The sequence below is a fragment of the Branchiostoma floridae genome, chromosome 4, assembly GCF_000003815.2.
Source record: "Branchiostoma floridae strain S238N-H82 chromosome 4, Bfl_VNyyK, whole genome shotgun sequence".
NCBI classification, from domain to species: Eukaryota; Metazoa; Chordata; class Leptocardii; order Amphioxiformes; family Branchiostomatidae; genus Branchiostoma; species Branchiostoma floridae.
The window spans coordinates 33,071,275-33,092,472 of NC_049982.1; the positions used below are offsets into that span (position 1 = coordinate 33,071,275).

General features: G+C 42.3%; 2 protein-coding genes across 2 annotated transcripts; both read right to left on the reverse strand.

Annotated features, from left to right (window-relative positions):
• Positions 1-8,408: 8,408 nt before the first annotated feature.
• Positions 8,409-19,683, reverse strand: LOC118415026. The gene is made up of 12 exons (XM_035819398.1): positions 18,976-19,683; positions 18,054-18,123; positions 16,767-16,895; positions 16,127-16,194; positions 15,824-15,915; positions 14,460-14,532; positions 13,560-13,642; positions 12,070-12,132; positions 11,346-11,464; positions 10,684-10,889; positions 10,378-10,483; positions 8,409-9,689 (listed from the first exon to the last, which is right to left on the reverse strand). Exons 1-12 carry the CDS (start codon positions 19,648-19,650, stop codon positions 9,151-9,153), a joined length of 2,223 nt encoding a protein of 740 aa, XP_035675291.1. The 5' UTR covers positions 19,651-19,683; the 3' UTR covers positions 8,409-9,150.
• LOC118415027 lies at positions 19,399-21,026 on the reverse strand. The gene is made up of 3 exons (XM_035819399.1): positions 20,663-21,026; positions 20,313-20,419; positions 19,399-20,270 (listed from the first exon to the last, which is right to left on the reverse strand). The coding sequence occupies exons 1-3, from the start codon at positions 20,781-20,783 to the stop codon at positions 20,079-20,081; spliced, it is 420 nt and encodes a 139-aa protein (XP_035675292.1). The 5' UTR covers positions 20,784-21,026; the 3' UTR covers positions 19,399-20,078.
• Between the last annotated feature and the right edge of the window lie 172 nt (positions 21,027-21,198).

Sequence of the window (21,198 nt, forward strand, 5' to 3'; positions counted from 1 at the left end):
ATCATCAGCAGGTGCTACGATTCGCTGTGCCTCAAACAAAGAAGCGCTTGGTTCACACAGCCCACGGTCGAGATTCATCCACGCACAAACATCTCCTCAGCTCTCTGCGGTACCTACGAACCATGGAAGCCGTCAACGCCACTGCAGCACCGCTGGCGCCCGATCCTCCGTACGGAGTGGCCGTGGTGTCCGTGGGATGTCTGCTACTCATCCTCGTCATCCTCATCACCATTTTTTGCCTGGTGGACAGCACGGAGGACAAGGACGACAAACTCCTGGCTGACCTGGAGGCCATGGATCCAAAGGGGAAGGACCCCGAGGTGCAGATGCTCCGGCTGGAGTACAAACTGAAGGCTGTAGGTCTGTAGGAAGGCAGGCGGCTGGAAGAAGAGCATCACTTGCGAGGAATTAAGAACATGAGCCAAAAGGAGATATCAACGGACAGTAGGCAAAAACGGTCAACACCACGGACCCGTCCTTTCTTATATCAGTTTGCCAATATATTATATACTGTACATGAAGACTGAAGAAATCTAGCGGAAGCTTTATTGGATGGGTATGGGGAATAGTGCGTATGCAGCGAACCGGTCCGCCATTTTCTCAACTGGATACGTGCTCTGATTTTTCAAGAGCTAGTTGTATCGATGTTGTAAGTCTTTTTAAGCACTGTCGAGTACCGTTACGTGTCTTTATTTGCTCTACAGATCAAAAATGGCGTGTCCTTTTTTGCTTCCTATGAAAAGTGTTGCGTCTGAATGTATTTCCAAAAGTCTGCTTTTGGGATCAGTTTTTTGTATGGAAAAGGTACATTTGTAGTGTCGATAGAAGAGGTTTGCTGATTGAGTTGCGTATCAATATGGAGACATATATGGCTAATCTAAGCCACAAAAGATGGACAAAAATGAATGTTCTTGTGCTGAGCTACATTTACATATAGGTTGTGCAGAGTTTTAGACAGCAAATGCTGAATCGAATTTTGAATTTTGAAGAAGATGAGATCGAACCGCCAAGGGGATGGTACGTGAGGAACACAAACGTATGTGTGAATACGACTCTGTGAAATATATGTTCAGGCCCAGCCAGTCAATGTACATTTTCTTACAAGTTCAATATGTCTTAGAAATCGACCTCTGTCACTGTGTGTTGAGATACTTGAACTGACAGAAATTATAAGCTCTCTCTATGTAAATCGATTGAGATTTATTTGTGAAATAAAACTGTGAATGGTAAAACTGTTATGTCATGGGTGTTCCGTAGAAAGAAGGGGTGGATTAGTATTAAAGGCGACCCAAGCAATATTACAGCGTTAAAAGTAGAAATATTCTTGGTAAGGCAATCTGTATAATATTGACATCTACTGCACTGTATTCCCATATTTACATCATTATTATATCATCTGAACGGCCCAGAGACAAGTCGCAGGAGGATATTCGTTATTATTGAAACCCCCCCAAATTAGGTCTTGACCAGGAATCCTCGTGCGGCTTGTTTTTGTGCCGTTTTTAACGGCTCAATTTATGAAATGATGTAAATGTGCTAAAATAGTGCATTAGATATCATTATTGTACAGATTAGTTGAATAGGTAGCGGAACGATGTATAACAGTAACATGTGCAAGAATAAGACCAAAACATATCAATAACATCATCTATATAACCCTGTATATCATAATAACATAGCTGTATGAAATATCTGGGCATTATGGTGACATGTCAATATACGGCGACTGGACATTTTCCCCGTCAGACAGTTCGAAATGAAGGCAATGAAATATAGTCAAGGATTCAGAACCCCCTCTATGCCTAAAGGGACGGGCCAAGATTTAGAAGTAAAGGGTTTTGTGCGAAAAATACTGATGCTGAAGTAAAATTGCCATCTTGGTAAGTGGTACCAATTTACCACACTAGTGTCAGTTTTACTACACCAGTGCATTTCTAGATCTTGACTACATGAATGAATGGCTGTGTTACCATGTTTTGTCGCTTCGGTTCTTGTTACAATGTTAATGGCAGTCTATTTGCGCATGCAAAATTTAGCCATTTTCTTTTACCAATATTTTGTTCAGCCCTATGTCATTATTTTTGCGGTCTGTAGCGGATGTCATCCATAAACTGTACCTGTTGTGGCGTAATTATAATGAAAGTTAGGCCCTCAGAAAGGAAAGGCCCCTGAGGCCAATCCTTAGACTGACGCATGAGAATCTTGTGTCCGGTACAAGGACGCTGGTTATGTGTTTTGCATACATGATGAAATCGCTGTGTCCATTTTTGTAGATTTCTGAGCTGAAGGCAACAAGGTATAATCACAATCGGTACATGAAATTATAGTAAACACGTGCAGCATTCACATCATTATCATCGGTCGGCTGCGGCGCAGACGACTGTAAGTTTCTTCACATCTAGCCAGATTCTGCCCAATATCGATAAATTCAGCACCCAGGACAGATAGAATTCTGGGGAGAGGCGTTTGCAGGCGTTTGCAGTACGGCGTACCGGTACAAAACCATTTTTCCTTGTGGGAGCGGTCCAGAAAAACCGGACCGGATGTTGGACCGATTCAAAAATGAACAGTTTATACCGGCAGGCGCGCGCACGTGTTTTGGAGCTTACAGGTCCAAGAAAAAGCGAAGTAGAGGATAGTTGATAGTCATTTTTACCAAGCTTCTACTGTCAGACTTGGTTAAGACAGAGTCAGTTGTTTACATGGCTCGGATAGGATTTTGGCCAATGGAAGTCGGATACTCCACAAAACAGAATCCTTTGTAGCAATATGGACCATTGGTTTGAGTATCGCCCATTCACAAGTTTTCACAGATGATTAGGTCCAGCTTCAGGTCCGGACCTGGACCTGATCCTCTGGACCTGGATCGTACCTATACCTGAATTTTCTTTACCGAAACCCAACCCTAGTCGCTATGCATCAGAAACTGATGGCTTATATATAACTATCTATATGTCTTTCTATCTACACACACACGCTAATTGTGAACAAGTAATACAATTATTTTTTAGCATATGATGAGATCACGACAACATCCCCATAGATGTCTCAGATTTCTTCGTTTTATAACCTCCCCTTTGGGACGTTATCAACCTACAGTACGGCGGCGTCTATAACAGAAATAGACGGAAGCCCTGGTCACGATTCCCAGACGGTAACTCCTTCTGGACCATTAACATACCACAGAAGCTGTCCTCAGGGACGGAAAGTAAGACACTGAAGGGAGGGATTCTCACCAGCCAGTGGTAAAAGTGAGTGTGATGGTAATTCTACCGTTTTGCGCCTATTTTATAACGACATTGCGTACGGCGGACTGAGGGTCTAACTGAGGTGCGGTTTTTTCATCATGGCATCGACGAACACAACAGCAGCAGCCTATATTGTTGAAACTTCCTCTCCTCCGCGCTTCATGCTTTACTTCGTCGGCGTCGTCGTGGGTATGCTCATCTTGGCAGCCATGCTGTTCTGTCTGTATCGCCGGATGACGGGAAGGGAGCAGCGCAACAATCCGGGTGTAGAAATGTTGGAGTCCGGGGATCTCACTCCTACAGAACGGTATGAACAACTGGACAAGAAACTCAAGGAATGCGGGCTATAGGGAGACGGCTGATGTTGAATGTACATTAACAAAAAAATCACAGAGCACAGAGAACGTAACATTTTCCCCTCTACAGGGAAGGTGATAACGGCGTCAGGAAGGAAGCCTTTACAAATTGATCTGCTAGAAAAAGGATTGAAACCTTACCTGTCTTTTCCATAAGGGCCTTGCATTGTGGTATCCAGACGAAAGTCGTTGGGCAAGGAGAGCTATGTACGTATACAAACGCATGGTGACAACTGGCTGTATATTCAACAGTTCACGAAAGGTCAGGAAGATGATGAGATTGAGATGTATTTAGCATGCAGAACGAATAGTAACGGTAGAGTTTTTGTAACGTCACATTCGGCATCTTACACCTTTTAAGATTCGAGTTGACCCGTTTGTGTGTGTGATGAAGTAATTATATTGTTAAAGAAGGAGACACGTCCACGGCACCCTCTTACAGATATAGGTGCATCCTTTTACATACAACATTACTGCCGCAGCATTTCACGTCGCACTTTGTTGCTCATCAACTTTCGAACGAGTCATGTGTTTGCCAGTGAATTCCGTGCAATTATCCGGATGGTGCAATTATGCGAAGTTATCTAGCTGGACCGCACCGGTTTTTTGGATTTGAGGATTCCGTGCAGTTAACAGAGGTGTGTGTTAATCCGTTGTGCAATTAACTGGCTTCTACTGCATCACATTAGGTAGTTGACAAGCATTTGGATACATGACTACAGCAATGTAGTTCATGCTTGGTTCAACTGTGACGAACACTGCCTTGTGAATATCGTATACCCTTCAGTGTTATGGCTGTATTTCTTATACCCCCCTCAGATTAGGCGCGATTCGATCGGACGACGAGTCTGCGAGCTCTATATTACGAGGAGGCATGACCCTGATGCCGACGAAAAAATGGCAGAATTTCCCCCAGTCCCGTCAGGGCTAGGGTCATGCCTCCTCGTAATTTATAGCTCGCAGACTCGTCGTCCCATCGAATCGCGCCTAATGTGAGGGAGGTATTACGACACATTCCGAAGTGACCGATCTCAAAAGTAAGGCCTAGAAAAAAGTTACCCGACCGACGGCTGGATACCAGGCTACCGACCCTATCCCTTTTTGGGGTCGACCATCATCTTTTATATCTGACCCTCTGAGTTATAAGATTCAAAGGAGACTTCCTGTGATTCACAATCATTTTAACAGTTGGTGGAAGAATGCGTAGTTAGCATTGTTCTTCTTTGCATGGTTTATCAACGTATGTGTGCTTGTATAATGTAGAGTCTGTATTATTACTATACTATACAATACTATACAATACTATACTATACTATACTATACTATACTATACTATACTACACTATACTATACTATACTATACTATATGATATCAAAAATACCAGTACCTGATACATTTCAGTCTTACGTGTGTATTGTTCTACAGTATCTGTAGGATCACTTGGGCTGAAATCTTAAACAAAAACGTTCTGAGTCCTCATGCCTCCATGAAAAACTTGGACCATTAGTACATTTCTTCCGTCAATTGTTGTCGCATTTATCATGCAAGTCAAGATGTAATCAGCATAATATATTCTACTTATGTCGGTCATCTCAAGCAAAAGTACATGTATTGTATATGGTGTTATATAGTCGTTTCGTTTGGCAAAATTCCATGTTAACATTTTATCATAAATTATGGAAAATTGCACGTTTGTGTAGTCTGTACATAGTGGTGTAAACATTTAAATAGCGTACACATGTCACAAGTGGGTGATTTTCACGCTGTCGTGTTCAGAACTTCAAGAGAAGACGCCCCCTTACGCGTGGGTGGCAGGTCGGTCTGGATGGAAGGCAGAATGGACGGAAGGGAAACTAATTACTCGTGTCCTAACGAATTACACGTTATTTCTCCTCAAAATAAAAGATGACGTTGGGTCAAAATGACACAAAGCAAAAATATCAATCACAAAATAAGAGAAGGTAAGGGGAATGGGACAACGAGAATAAAAAGATTGAATATTGTCCATAAAATATGGTCCAGATGAAAATGAGAAGAATGATAAACCTAAAAATCCTTACCGTCATTATTCAAAAGAGAGATGAGAACTTTCACAGTGTTGGAGTATTGAATTACTAGTCGATAAAGATTTGTGACTTTTCCAAGGTTTTTTAAAACCTCCTTGCATTGGTTATCCTAAAAACATAATAATATGCTAACGACGCCAATAGTATCCACGGGGATGTAACTAGCATCCATTTGCTCCTTTATTAATGTTGTTGCTAAGCAACCGACCAAAACCACGGAGCATCTTGGCTCAGCACAAGGGGCGGTTCACTCGTACGGGGGTGGAGAAGCGAGCGCCATCTTCCTTCATGGTTCTTGTTTCTGGGATGCTGTACATGTTTTGAAGGGACTTCTCCGAAATACTTTATCGACACGGCAGCTTTTCAATCATCGCACCTCATTATTAATAAAAAAGTCAAAATACCGGTAAAACTGAAGGGAGTGATAAGAATAGAAGTGCAAGCTTCATTGCGCCATCATACTTGCAGAGCGTATCCATTGCCCACCATCTTTACTACTAAGTATAAAGTCGAGATGATGAGATAGAAACCAATAAGAGATTTGATACCATAGTACTAAATGCTTCAACCATCTGCTATTACCAAGGACATTTGGAAGGAACACTGTGTGCTACTTATTCCATGTAAACCGATTTCCCATTTCATGTGTGTCATGAATATAAGAATATAAGTGCTCTCATATTAAATGTAGATTTAGAGAATGCCCAAGTCACGTCAATACCAGGCAAATTACAAAAAAAAATATTTATTCTTTTTTTGCGCTGTCAAACCCATGGCAGAAAACACCGGATACTTTATGAGATATCTAATTTGACAGAACTAGGGCATCCAATTACTAATACACACATGATTGGGCAGGTCGTGTGGTCAGATGTTCGAGACAAGAAAACCAACATTTGGGGACAAATGCAAGATGTTCGTAGACGTTTTCTAAAACGAGGGAGCCGCCGTACAAAAGGTATCATATTGAAGAAAAAAAACGCCAACAAACAGCACCTGTAACGTTACATGTTGGATGGTGCTTTGTTTTACTTTATGTGACAACTTGATTAAACAGCGGTATATGTAACTAACATGCACTGATGACTAAAATTCCACTTTCTACACTTACGGTTGTCCCTACAGCTCAGTAAGTAGAAGCTTCACAATACAGCCCCTGCTTCAAATTGGCTGAGAAAACCCGGTTTGTATCTGGGGAAGGTCTCCTTGCAGAGGGCATACGAAATGGGGGTCCGTGCCCACGTTACAACAGCCCCATTACTCTGAGGGGTACCTACTGGCTGGAGTAACACAACAGGAAGCTGAGTGATTTCAAAAGCTTCCATGGCCTTATGCTGTCATTTACTATAAATAGCAAATGACTGGAACACTTTCCATTAAAGCACCCAGTCTTTATTATGAAATGACTTTTAAGAATGAAAGTCAATCCACTTCCTCCATATATTCTAACGTTCTAGCCCATTTCTATAATCAGATGTTCCTGTGATTCAGCGTCTTCCCCGAAACGTATCAGCCCCGGATATTCTACCTTCCCTACATTTGCTGTACCTTCCCTTCACCCTGTGACAGATGAGCAATCAAGCTTGGGTTATGAATACAAGCTTTCTGCTCCAATGCCTGTCAGTGCTAATTTTGGTCTCATACATACCAGGTTTTCTCATACATTCAGACATATAAACATCTTGTCTGTACACTCGACACCTATCTTTGGTGTAAGAACGATATCTTTATTTATTGTGGGCAGACTACTCTCTCTTCGCAGCCAGGGGCTGAACTGCAAGGAGCTTACAATAGGTGGGGATAAATCACAAGTGTCTGGAGCGAGCTGCCATTCAGCAACACTCAGTGACCTCAATACGACAGTCATTTCCCCAGGTGCAGCCATGGGACTGCAGGTTTTGAACCACTCACACCGGGAAGGACCCCTGCTCTTTTTGAGAAGTCTTGTGGGCTCTTAATTCAACAGGCTCGACTTGTCTCAAACACAGCACTCCATTTAACGTCCTATCCGAGGGATGGCTCTAACTGAAGCTAGGTTTACATTTTCACCTGAGTGAAGTGGGTAAAGTCGTGTTAAGTGCCATCCCCAAGGGCACAACATCAGGACAAATCAGCGGTTTCGAACCAGTTACCTTTGGGGTCTGGGTCAAACACCTTACCAATTGCACTACAAGTTAGTAACCACATTACCAATAGTGCCGGGGATAATACTAGTATGATCTGGTATAACAAAGTGCTTTATTCACAACCAACCCACACGTGCGATGGTGCGGTGTGCGTTGGTGCAAATCCTTGGTGATCACCCGGATGGAGGCCTGGCGAACCTCTGTCTCGTATCAGCCACATGGTGAATTACATCACTCACCCGGACGGGAGACCTGGCGCATCCCCGTCTTGTAATTAGCCATACGAAAGGGTATGTCGACCCGTAAGGGGCGGTATAACCCCGTCGTGTGTAAACATGTGCGAACATGTTTGATCACGTCGACCGATGATGATGATTCACAACCACGTTTTTTAAGTGGACATATCAATGACGATCTGTTATCTTCTTCAGGGCAAAACCCATGCGGTGGTAAAAATATGCTTCACTATTGCAGTTAAAGGGGTATTCTACTCCAGAAGGGCATATCAATATTAATTTTGCAAAGTAATAAATGCATACTACTTCACAATATACCATTATAAGTACCCATTAGCCCCACGCGCATCAAAAAGGATTCAGTCTTCTACTAACTCTACTTACTGTACTTTTTATTGAGTCCATAGTTTCTTTGATAGCTTCAGATTCTCCTGTTTCTGGTCCAAGGATCTAGCCCGGTATCCAGCCATATTATAGCTCCCAAGTCTCTTCTGTCCTCTCTGCAAATATGGAGCTATAATACGATTGGATACCAGGCTATGAAGGATCCTGTTGGAATCTGCATCGTATTGTAACAGCTGATCTGGAAACCTCTTCTCTACAATTCCAGATCACATCCTCCCAACACTTCATTCACAACTTGTGATGGTCAGGAGGAACAGGTCCATTCATACTAACCATTTTCTTTCTTTGGACCAAGTGTTGCTGTAAGATAACCTGGTACCATCCGGGTAGTAGTTTGCTCCTGGTACCTGTCTGGAGACCTGCACATTAAAACCGTTTCGTGCTAACGTCGGTTAATTAAGGAATAGGTTCTAGAGCACTCGTTCGATGACAACAGTCCCTCCCACGAGCAGATGGAGGGCTTTTCAGGTGTTGGAATGCCTGTTCGAACGAGCGCTTGAACCCATTCCTAATACGCTCATGTGTAGGGACCAATCAGCACCCTCGTACAAAAATTTGGACGATTCCAGACGTTATCGTGGCCAATGATTCCAGACGGAATAGCACAAAAGCGACTGTATATAGTTTATGATAAATGTCAGAGCAAGAAGCAACTGTACTATAATTACTGCCGGAGCGAACTACTTTCCAGATGGTACCCAGGCTAGCTGTGTCATGACAGCCAGTTAGCCTGGATGTTTGTCTGCTCTTCTCTACAGCCAGATGTTTCCAGATTCTCTGCTGCTTCATCTCTGGGCTCACAGTGAAAGAATGTCGGAGGTGGTAGAGGCAAGGACCTCGGACATGGGAGGTGTTGGGTTTTGGATGCATATTTGCCATCATCCTTGATGTTGGGAAGGATATGCTGAAACTGTTCCATGTTTCTGTTGTACTTTGCTGCTTTTCTGTCTTGTATGGAAGTTTGGCTTTGTTCGGGTTTCCCTTCAGTATAAGGTTGTTCCTCAAACTTGCTGCTCCTTGTCACGTCATTATTACTGCTGGGCCTTACTTTCAAAGCATATAAATGTGATTCTGAAGTTTCTATACATTCCATTCTTTCCAGTATTGATCTGCTGGGCTTTGCAATGCACATACTTTGCTGAGCTGCTATCATCAGGCTTGCGATGGTGGGTTTGCTATGTAATTGTTCTTTGTTGTTGTAACTCTTACATGACGTTGTGACTGTGTGTTGACCAGTATTAGCACCAACACCTTTAAACAACATAAGAAGTCAGGCTTCAGTACAATAGGAACAGTTGAAAGGTATTTTCGAAAAATCATTATCGACTTTCTTGTCATGCAAACTCACAAACACTTAAAGGAGTCAAGGAGGAGGGTCAAAGGAACCCAAGAATGATAGTTGCAGGAAAGCATAAAGCATACAAGCGCACCATAAAGTAGTAAAAAATGTTTAATAATCTGAGAGAAACTGAAGCTTGGCATAAAATACATGAGCAAAAGTAAAGTCCCTGTCACACATTGATGACCTTCCTTACCACTCCTCAGCCAAACTCGACACTGGCCTGGAATCCATCCTACTCTAGATTCTCTTTTCACATACAAACAAAAGATGATGTTTCCAACTTTGATTTTTCATAATTCATAGTCGTCTGATGCAAATGACTTTTGAAGACAACCTCGTCAATCAACTCCCAACATAATTGGTCTTGCTCACGACCACCTCCCAACCATGGTCTGGAGAAGGACGGAAGGACATGATTGGCCACATGTATGTGTGACAGGGGCTTTAGACTTCCTAGTCAAGGGTTCTAAATATGAAAAACTTGCAACTTCAGACAAAGATAAACATGCATTACTCCATCTGGTCCTTTCTGGAGAGCTTATTTACTACAAGCTTGTTCGCAACAAGTCCAAGAAGGCTGGCTGCAGGACTACCAACCATGAGTGTCGAGGTACAACATGACTTCCAGTATGGTGCCAGGCATAAATCCACTCTCCTTTAGAACTGTTTTCAGTTCGCTCCTGTTAGCCTGCAAAGTTGTATCCTGGAGGTACAAGAGGGTACAGGTATCAACAGGGGCAATCACACAAGAGTAAGAGGCTTAGAGCAGTAAACCTCCCCAATGTACATAATGTTTGATTGAAATAACAAACTCTGTAAACTGTCCTGGTATTTAATGGTAGCCTTTATGTACTGATGAAAGTGCTAGTACCATCTATACAAGCAGAAGCAATGACAACTCACTCTGATGCCATTCTCCTGGAACTTGGGGAGGAACTCTTCCAGGCTCAGATCTGTCAGCATTGCTCGCACTGCCTTGTAATGGTCCTTCTCTTCATCCTGAGGTGAGCTGGCTTTGGAGATGTCTCCATTTGCTGTTGTAGGAGGCTGTTTGCTGTCAGTCTCCGTCCTGTTTTCTCCTGTGGTGTTACTTCTCAGCACTGCCTCAGCTGGGAAATACAACAATTCTTCATTTCTTTGGAAACTGAAACTACTTTCAGTCTCAGCGTTGTAGCCAGCACCCGTCCTCCCGTACTTTGACGGAATTTTGCAGCTGGGGACAAAAAAAAACTTTGCCCATTCTGTCGTCTGTCACAGACAAAAATCAAGATGCAAAGGTATATAAAAACCCTTGTATCCCTTGTGTAATTTTGCACCAAAACAGATGCCAATAAACAGCTTATTCTACGCATATTTACAACTAAAAATGCAGGAAATAGCTTTTCAACGGGTCTGGATTTCAAAGTTTTCATGCATGTGTCCCGACCCCCCTAGGAACGTCGCACCTGTGACATCTCGCACCTTCGGCGCTCAAAACGATGCAATATCGAGGGGACGGAAAATTATTTCAGGCTGGCTACAACCCTGCCATATTCCTTACTCAGGTGAACAAGAAATTTTGCTACCTTCTTCTACAACTGAGCCCTCTGAGTCGTCCTGGCTGCCATTTTCCTGAGATGAACTCTGCTCGACCCAGCCACTGGCACGCAGCAGAGCAAGTTCTAGCAGGCTGCTCCGAACCACCCTGATCAACACAAACATGCAGTCAAGTCACCCTTCATCCACACCATCCTCCCATGCAGGGACATCCAACGACAAAACCGTCTGTCTGGATGTACCCTGCTTTTTCAACTATCACTCTTAGTTCCTGTGGCCGTCCTCTCCAAACCAGCTGTCAGCCAATCAGAGAATAGGCCTTTCAGTTTTCAAAAGGGCTTGCATATATATGGGTAACCTCATTCATATTTATAAGCAGGGCGGTCAGGAACTAAGGGTGACGGTTGAGAAAGCAGGGTTTCGCTGTTGGATGTCCCTGCATAAGAGGATGCATCCACATGTGCATGGCTCTATATATATTATTTGGTAAAGTTGATACAGTCAACTGATAGATAGGTTATAAAACATGCTGTTCAACAAGATGCTGTGTCACTGACGAAAGATAGTGGATGCTATCTGAAACGTCTGGCTGTTTCAAAAATCATATCCAGTTACTTGAATAACTCCTTTTTGCCAATTTTGGCGTTTCGTACCTCATACATAAATTGAGACACATTTCTCTGTGAACATTTTGTTTGGAAGCAATTCAAACAGAACTAGGCAAAGCTTGATGAGTGTAGTACCAGTACTGACCTGGGAAGAGTCTCATCAAGGATCTTGTTGTTGATGGTGCCAAAGTGCAGCTGCATCAGTTCCCTAGGTTTACACATCATGGTTAGTTGTCATCCATGAAATGCATTTCATATATCCCCTGAGGCCATGTATATACCATTATATGTATCTGCATGCATACGTCCATTTCAAAATTAAAAAAAAAAAAGATTTTCCCACCATACTGTTAGTATAAGCCATACAAAGCAGCTGAAAAAGGAGCAAATATGTGCCATTAATTGCACAAAAATAATATCTGAAAACAGATACTAATGTTGTTGACTATCAAAGTTAATTTGGATTCCTAAGTCAAAAAGAAGATGTGCAGAACGGAAATGAAGAATATGATATACAGTCTACCATGTTCTGTGCATTCAGTTATATGTTCAACCTTCCAAACATCTTTCTTTCTGCAAGCTTGCATCAGTTAAGCCTGGGGCACAACCCGCCGTACGTGCAATTTGTCCGTACGTTTTTTGTGGAGGCCACGTCCGCCACGTATTCCTGAAAATGTTCAGGCTGTACAGGGCAGGTGCGTCGCCCGTACTGGCACGTACGGAGGGTGAATCCACAGCCCGAACGCAGAGAAAGTTCTGCATGCAATTAAATTTCTACGGCGCGTCTGCGTGCTCCCAAATCCGTGGGATTCGCCACGTGTTCGTACGGAAACGGTACTTACCACTTACGGATACCAAAAGATTGCCCACGTTTTGGCACGTAGACAGTACGCACTTGCAAGTACGGCGGGTTGTGCCCCTAGCTTAATGGGGCTTCAAGAGGATGCCATCCATACAATCTCATGAACATGGCCCAAGAAGTTAGAGCCAAAATACTACTCTGGAATTAATATTCAATGATAGGGCTGATCACCAAATTCAATAACTGCTAGTGACAATACGAGTGACATTTCCAAGGGAATTGTCTAGGCTTTCTACATTGTTAATGTGAGCAGGCTAACCATAGCTATTCCAAAATGAACCGTATGATATAAAAACACTATTTTCTGATCAGGATTGCAATTTTTTTATCATACGAACGCTTTGGACTGCACCATTTCATTGTGATGATAGATTTCTCATTGCAGTTTAACCTTAGACCTAGGAAAAATGTTGCGTTTATCCAACTGACCCTAGTATGAGCAAAAACCTGTCGACCAGAGCAGTTGTACTGGTAAAGATACAATTTTTGATCTGAGCAATGAAATTCAAAATAGAATCTCAAGCAGTCTTGCAAATTTCCTTGCAGACTTCTGTATTTGACCCTATGCTAACAGATGAAGGTTTTGAACTGGCAACACAACAATGATTTTCGTTGGCCTTTGTTTGTTTGTAATATATTCCCAGTATGGTGCCCCATAGCAGAACACACCAGGTTTGTACAGAAGAGTACAAGCTGGATATCCTAAGTGGTTGAGATTTTGTGACCAAGCAGTCTGTCTGAAATATTTCTGCACGAAGTATACCCCAACTGACCTGCCAGTGGAGTCCAGCTCTGATCCCACCACTCTCAGCAGAGAACACAGACAGTTGGTGCACACCTCCACCACTTCCTCAACCTGCCATGGAAGATAGCACCACAGTCATGGTGCATGTTGTAAGAACTCAACACACTTATGAAGAAGAGTAGGGATGACATCGTGTGCATGGCCAAATACAGGAGCTGTGGTTAAGTCTCAGTGCACTACTAGCTGTCGGGAAAGTGTCTGAGGTTACCATTAACCACTTCACCTTACGCAACAACAATCTGGATTATGTTATATAACATGTGCATATTGTCAGGTAACATAGTGACTCCAAATGTGGGTCCAGAGAGGGTTGTAGCCAGCACCCGTCCTTCCGTCCTTTGACGGAATTTTGCTGCTGGGGATTAAAAAAAAATTTGCCCATTCCGTCCACTGTTGCTGACAAAAATGCTGATGTAAAGATATTGTGTACTTTTGTCACCAAAACAGATACTGTTGAACAGCTTAGTCTACCAGCAAAATTTACATCTCAAAAATAGCATTTCAGAGGGTCTAGATTTCAAAATTTTCCAGGGGAGCAGGTCTCAAGCCCCCCCCCCCCCCCCCTGGGAAGATCAAGCCTTAGGTGCTAGATAGGATTCAAAATTGAAAGGAAGGAAAATGATTTCAGGCTGGCTAAAACGCTGGTCCAGAGATTTCTGAGAACCTCCAAAAAAGGTGTGATACTAGATAGTAATACTAGAGAAGAGAGTAGGATATGATATTAGCACTAAAATACTAAGTACCTATATTTTCCTGTCAATCTTAAAAGTAATGTTGAACGAGACTTTCAAACAACCCATCAACTCTTGGTGAACTTCTGGGGAAAACTGGAGTCAACTCTTTGTTATAGATGAAAGAATTTTCCTACCTGGGTGTTGATATGGAGCCACTTCTCCAGGGCCTTCAACATCATGCCACAGACACAGTCTTGGAACTCTTGCCTGTAATCATGACAGTATAGCACACAATGAGTACTTATACACCCTTTGTCAGAGTTAGGGACTGCACAATATTCAGTGGGGTGAGGGCCAGTCATCAGAAGGTTGGGTTAAAATGTTTCCATGGCCCTTCTCCTGGTCAAAAAAATGTCCATGGCACTTCCCTTATGAGGACAAAATTTTCCTTGGCCCTCCTCCTCCTATCAACTCTTGCAAAATACTCAAGATGGCAAGAAAATCTTCCATCCAAAAGCGTGCTTTGTGTCCTATGTTGACAAGATTTCATCTCAAAGCAGATCTTTCCAAATGTCTTAGTCAACCCTAGCAAAAAAAAAAACAGCTCAGAGCTGATGGTAATATGCTTATACATATGCGATACTATAAGCTTGGAGGCTAGTACATCCTTTCTATATATGGTGTCACCTCTCTGAGAATGAACTGAACTGAACTTTCTGAGAAGTTCAGAGCCCATTCTTAGACATCTACATATTTGTTTGAAGGTTCGCGGCCCTCCCCATGCCAACTTTTTTCCATGGCCTTCCCCCTAGCGAAAATTTTTTCCCTTGGTCCGTTTTTCTACTAAATATCATTCAGTTTAAACATCGTCCAGTTCCTTAGCTGTATGAAATTGTGGACATATTCAAAAGCTGTACATGTATTAGTAGAGCAGTAAATTTCATCACCAAGAAGCTAAGAAAATTCAGCACTCCAGTCACCTATACAGGCTTTTCATTGACGTCATACTGATTATAATTTGAATCCTCCGACGACCATGTTGGTGGGTAATTGAATTAAGCAGTACTGCCAGTAGCATCTTCGTGTGGTTAACAGACGTACGCTGTCATCCAACATGGCACAGATGACGTCAAATGTAAAGCCTGTATAGAAAATAAGTTAGAAAGTGACATTTGTGGAGCATGGAATGGTAGATCAGGGCTCAAAATACCACCTGCATATGCAGGTTAGTGCATTAAAATTGGAGCTGTGCAGGTATCTCTGGTGACTAACCTGAACCTAACCTACACTGGTCCATGTACTGGGTTTTATACCTAAATATCCTATGGTGTAGGTCCATGTGGATGGTTATTAGCTGCATTGACTGTTACCACCTATTAAGTGTAATATAATGAATCCTGAACAATTTCAGTATGATCCATACTTCCTAAATTCAGAGTGGTGCAGGTAAAATTTGTCTGGTGCAGGTAATTTTCAATGCCACCTGCACCAGTGCTGGTATGCAGAAAAAAGTATTTTGAGCCCTGTTGATGATCTATCTACTATGACCAACCCTCACCCTGATGAGTTGTTTCTTGCCTGAAGATAAAGATTGCCTAGGGTCTTACTGTAACCTTCATACAGGCGTTTGGCATTGGTGGCCCCGGACACCTGAAGCAAGAAGCATGGTTAAGTTAAAACTGTGTAAGTCACACTATACAGCCTAGTCTTAAAAAGAGGCAAATTTCAGTTTTAGAAGCACAATATGAATGTTTGTTTACTTGTTGTTAAGCCACAACTGATGAGAAATTATCATACAGTTTACAAAATGTAGGTCAATTCCAAATGCCCAGATTGTCTCTGCCTGTGTAAAAGTCCTCACCTTGCAGTAGGATGCCTGTTTCTCCAACAAGACACTGCTCAGGACATCCATGCTTTTTTGATACAGGTCTGAGGAAAAATGCAATCAGACATTTTTTACTTCCTCAACAGAGAAATGATGCACATATGCATTGGATATCTAATTACTAGCTACAACTTACTTGTTTGCAAGGCTATTGTTGGAACTTGGAAGGAAGCTGCAATGTTTTACAAATGAATCATTTGTTTCTGATGGGATGTTCCTGTAGCTCAACGGGTGCTAGTAGCAGCTTCATAGTTCCTAGTTCAAATTAGTTGGGAACTTGGTGATGCCAGTTCAGACCCTACAGTTTAAAAAAGGCATCTTTTTGGGCTGCACAAGCCTTTAAGAAGGGATGTAAAATGAGGGTCCAAGGTGATGGCTAATGTACCTAAATTGCTTCATGTCAAATGATTGAAATCTCAATATGAAATGTCTTGTACTAATAAAGAGAAAAGGAGGTTATGGGGAAAGTCCTGTGTAATCCTGTTAGTATCAGACTTGTCTTTTGAGATTCCAGAATGCAATAGCCAGTTTTAACTTGAATAAAGGAAGTGTTATGTTTGGATAACAAGAAAGAAAATTGGTCCTTTTGCAAAGTAGAGAACAAATGGTTACTTACTACAGAAAACTGTGATCAGTTTTACTGTGGCAAGTCTGGTGTCGTCCTTCTCTACTGCAAGAGTTAGCAACAAGTCTACCAGCACCACCTCCGCACCTGGCATGGGGAACTCTGCCAGCCTGCCTCCATCTGCAACAATCAAAAACCAACCAACCAATTTCTCCATTTCCAATTCTGAGTTTTCATTGGCTAAATTCAGAAGAAAACTTCTGGGTTTTGATTGGCTAAATTCACAAGAAACATTGGAACCCGGTGGAACCTGGCTACAAAGAAAAAAAAATGTTTACCTTTGGAAACATAATTACACTTACAAGACAACAAACTCAATATTAATCATATCCAGGGACTCAAATTTCTGTCGTCTCTCTATTGCCAACTTCAATGCCCTTTGCTAAAAAGCAGTTACTATTCCAAAATCCAGTTGCTTGAGTAACTGCTTTTTGGCGTATCTTATTACCTGGATGTCTAACCTTCATCAAGGTACAGGGCTCGAAATTCATTTTTGGAATTAGGTGCACTGGTGCACCCAGCTTTAATAACAAAACTTAGTTACAAGCTATCAAATTCTTAAACAAGTAACATGACATTTTTATTATCTTTCTAACACTTAGATGTCAAGAATATAATGTATACTAGTAGGGTTGGGTATCGATACAGCGTACCGGTACAAAATCGTTTTTTCTTATTGGACCGGTCCAGAAAAACTGGACCTGAAAAAATTAGTTGTACCAGATGTTGGACCGATTAGAAAATTAACAGATTATTTTATCAGGCATTCACACGTTTTGACGCTTGCAGGTGGAAGAAAATAACAAGAGTGAAGTAGAGTAGAGTTTATAGTAATTTCTACCAAGTTTTACAGCCAATCGCACAGGTGCAGTTAGCGTTGTAGGATTTTAAAACGCCAGTGCAGGTCTAATACTCCACCAAACAGATTTCTTTGTAGTGAAATGGACCATTGGTATGAGTCATACTGCATCAGGTTCAGGTTCAGGTCCGGACCTGGACCTGATCCTTTGGACCTGAACCGGACCTGGACCTGAATTTTCTGTACCGGTACCCAGCCCTATATACTAGTATACTTGATATCTTTCCATACATAAACCTAAGAAAATATTTGGGTGCACTCTGTGAAAAAAATTGGGTGCGCAGTTCCAATTTTGGGTGCACCTGGGTGCACATACACCCAGTATTTCGAGCCCTGAGGTATCAACGTCATTTGTTTGTGATGGTACTTGGATGTATGAATACAGTAACTGTAGAATGCTATCGTTATGTAGACAGTACCTGACTTCATAATGGTCCAAAGGTCCTTAGCAGCCACTTGTTCTTCTCTCTCCTTCTGTGCATCCAATACCTTATAAGATAAAGCAAACATCTGATCATATTTCCTCTTCTCAGTCAAAATCTCACTAGCAATAAGACCACTGTTGCAAATTGTCCAACAAGACAAGTTCAACATAGTTAAATATGTTTCTTTCTCATCTAGAGGCACTAGAAGCTTTAGGGCCAACATGGCAACACCTTTTAGAACTAAAACTCAACAGTTTGCAACCTCATACATCCCAAGACTCATTAGTATTTGGAATGGGCTAGATGGAAACCTTAGAGCCATGGGCCGCTATGTCTCTCAGTCCTCACACATATCTACCTACAAACGACAGTTGTTAAAACACCTACACAACGGATTCACACACCACTACGATACAGACACCCCATGTACCTGGACCTCGTTCTGCTCCTGTTTGACGTGCTTTGCAACAAGTCGTTTCATTTTGTATTTATTCATTGTGCATTTTGTATATAAGTTATATTTTGTTTCCGATTATCACTGTATATACCATTTTGATTCTTATCATTTACTTGAATGTGTATTTTGTTTGTTTCTGGAGACAACTTGCAGAGGTGGCATGTCACCTGTTTTGTCCATTTTATATGGAAAGTGCAATAAATAAATAAAGATGATATGGCAATACTAATTCTATATGTTTTTTTCTTGAAATCAGCGCTCCTAGTTTTCCCAATGAAAAAAAAAAATTGGCCACACCTCACATTCACAAATTTTCACTTCCTTTCAGCTCCCAAATGAACGTAAACTTAACGTACCAGCACATTTCTTTTTTCTAGGCACATACTTATTTGACAGTACAGTTGACAATTGACTTGTCATTCATGTATTTTGAACCATGATTTTCTTCTTCTTTCCTACCTTTTTAAACTTGCGCTCGAGCTGGAACCTCCGCCAATCATACTCAGCCTTGACCACCTCAGGGCTAGCCTGCGCTGCTCGGACTTCAGACATGCTATTTCTCCTACTACCAGGTTTACTGGACACATTGTCTTTGTGTGGACCAAGCTGGGCCTGCTCTGCCGGCCCATTTTCAGCACCAGTAAGGGTTCCTTTGGAAGGAGTCTGTCTCCATTGTCTGCTGCCTTGTCTATTCATGTCTAAGCTTTGTCTCCCTCTGTTCCCTGCTATCTCCTTGGATACACACTTACCCCCCTGGCTAGTTCCATCTTGTTTGAAGCCATGTTGTTCCTCCCTTGTGTCTCTTCTGCTGACTGGGCTAGCTGCAGATTTGGGCACATGGTCTGCATTGCTTTTAATCTCTTTCCATGGGATCTTCTTCACTTTCTTTGGTTCCTCCTCAACTTTCTTTTCAACATAAGTCTGGTATGATTCCATTCCCAGTATCTTGACACCCAGTCTATCTTGTTGCATTTTTTCCGGAGTTTTCGAATTGTCCTTCGTCAGTCCATTGTTTTGCTCTGGTGGGGTCTGTGCAAGCTTATTGCCTCTATCTTTGGAGCCATGACGGGGTTTTGGTGGTGTATCATTGAGTGGATATGCATAGCCACCTGCTGCTGCAAGCCCACCATACATGCCCTCCACATATGCTGCATAGATATTGCTGTAGAAAACACAACTTGGGTTTAAGCACTCTCAAGCAATACGAGCAATCGCTGTTGTTTATATCCAGGGTATTCCACGGCTGCTGCCTACCAGGATGTCAGTAGATTGGATCAAAAATTCATATCCAAAGTAGCAGGTTAAATTACTGGTTAATATGTAAATCAATATTTTGTAAAACACCTGCTTTTTGCCTACCACTGCATCACGGTGACATAATCGCAATATAGAACACAAGCATAGTTTACAAAAGTTACAACATGATAAAGTTGGCCCAGGCTTGACATACATAGGGACACAGTAATAACTGTCTTATTGTTTGACGATGGCAATACGGTATCATGTATGTACGTTGCATGAAGGAAGGAAAATGTCTTGACCAATTCAGATACTACATAGAATTAGATGCTTGTAATGAGGATGATACTTTCTACATCCCAGTCAGCCAGTGTGGGGACACTTGTGTGTTCAGGTGCATGAGAGGCCTGTCCACTCACATGAGACTGTCGGACCTGTGCCGGTACATGAGACTGCCAGGCTTGTACAGGTACATGAGACTGTCTAGCCTGTTCAGGCACATGGGACTGCCAGGCCTGTCCATTCCAGGCCTGTCCATTCAAATGAGACTGCCAGGCCTGTACAGGTACATGAGACTGCCAGGCCTGTACAGGATGTGTTGTGGGGGCCACAGGACCACCAGGAATGGAAACTGAAGGTTTTTTCAAGCTTCCTCTTCCAATACCTAGACTTGCAAATGAAAGAAAATATTACAGTTTGGCTATTGCAAACACAGAAATACATATACACATCCTGATATCAGTATTAATAGGCAACAACTGAGTTCTGCTATATCATGTATGTATGACATTTTAACATCCTTTTCATGCTTGCAATATTTGTCACTTGAAGTTGCTGGCAGATGGAATTCTCTATGCCATAACTCATGATTCATGCAGTATGCCTATCAGCACATTGTTGTACCCACCTAGCTGCTGTAAAATGTGCTCCCTTGCTGCCAGCATCCCCTTCATGTGGGCAGGTGGAGCATCTGTCTCTGCAGCTGCTGGATTGTGAATGTTGAGAGATGCAGCAGGTGGTGAGCTCATTGTGTCCTTTAGCCACAGGAGCTGGGAGTCTGTCAGGCCCAGTTTGGGGGTGCCTGCATCCCTCACCCCCTCTGATGTAGGCTTCCTGAGATCTGACTCACCAGTGTAATGGTTCTGGTTCAATGTTGATGATGATGATGGGGCAAGGATGATGAAGCAATACACTCTGGCATGTATGGACTGGACTTTTGGGGCTGGCACCACCAGTTCTCCCCTTCTCCGTTCATTGAAGGATCCATCTTCTTAGTTTCACCACAGTTTCTCACAGGAAATCTTGTCCTCTCCACCTTCTTGGCTAAACTAGGCCAACACAATCAGTAATTTCATAACTAAAAAAAAGTTGATCATTAAGTAAGCTACCAGCTTCTGATAAACACTGTAACACTGATTTTTAATAATCTCTCTTTCAATCTTT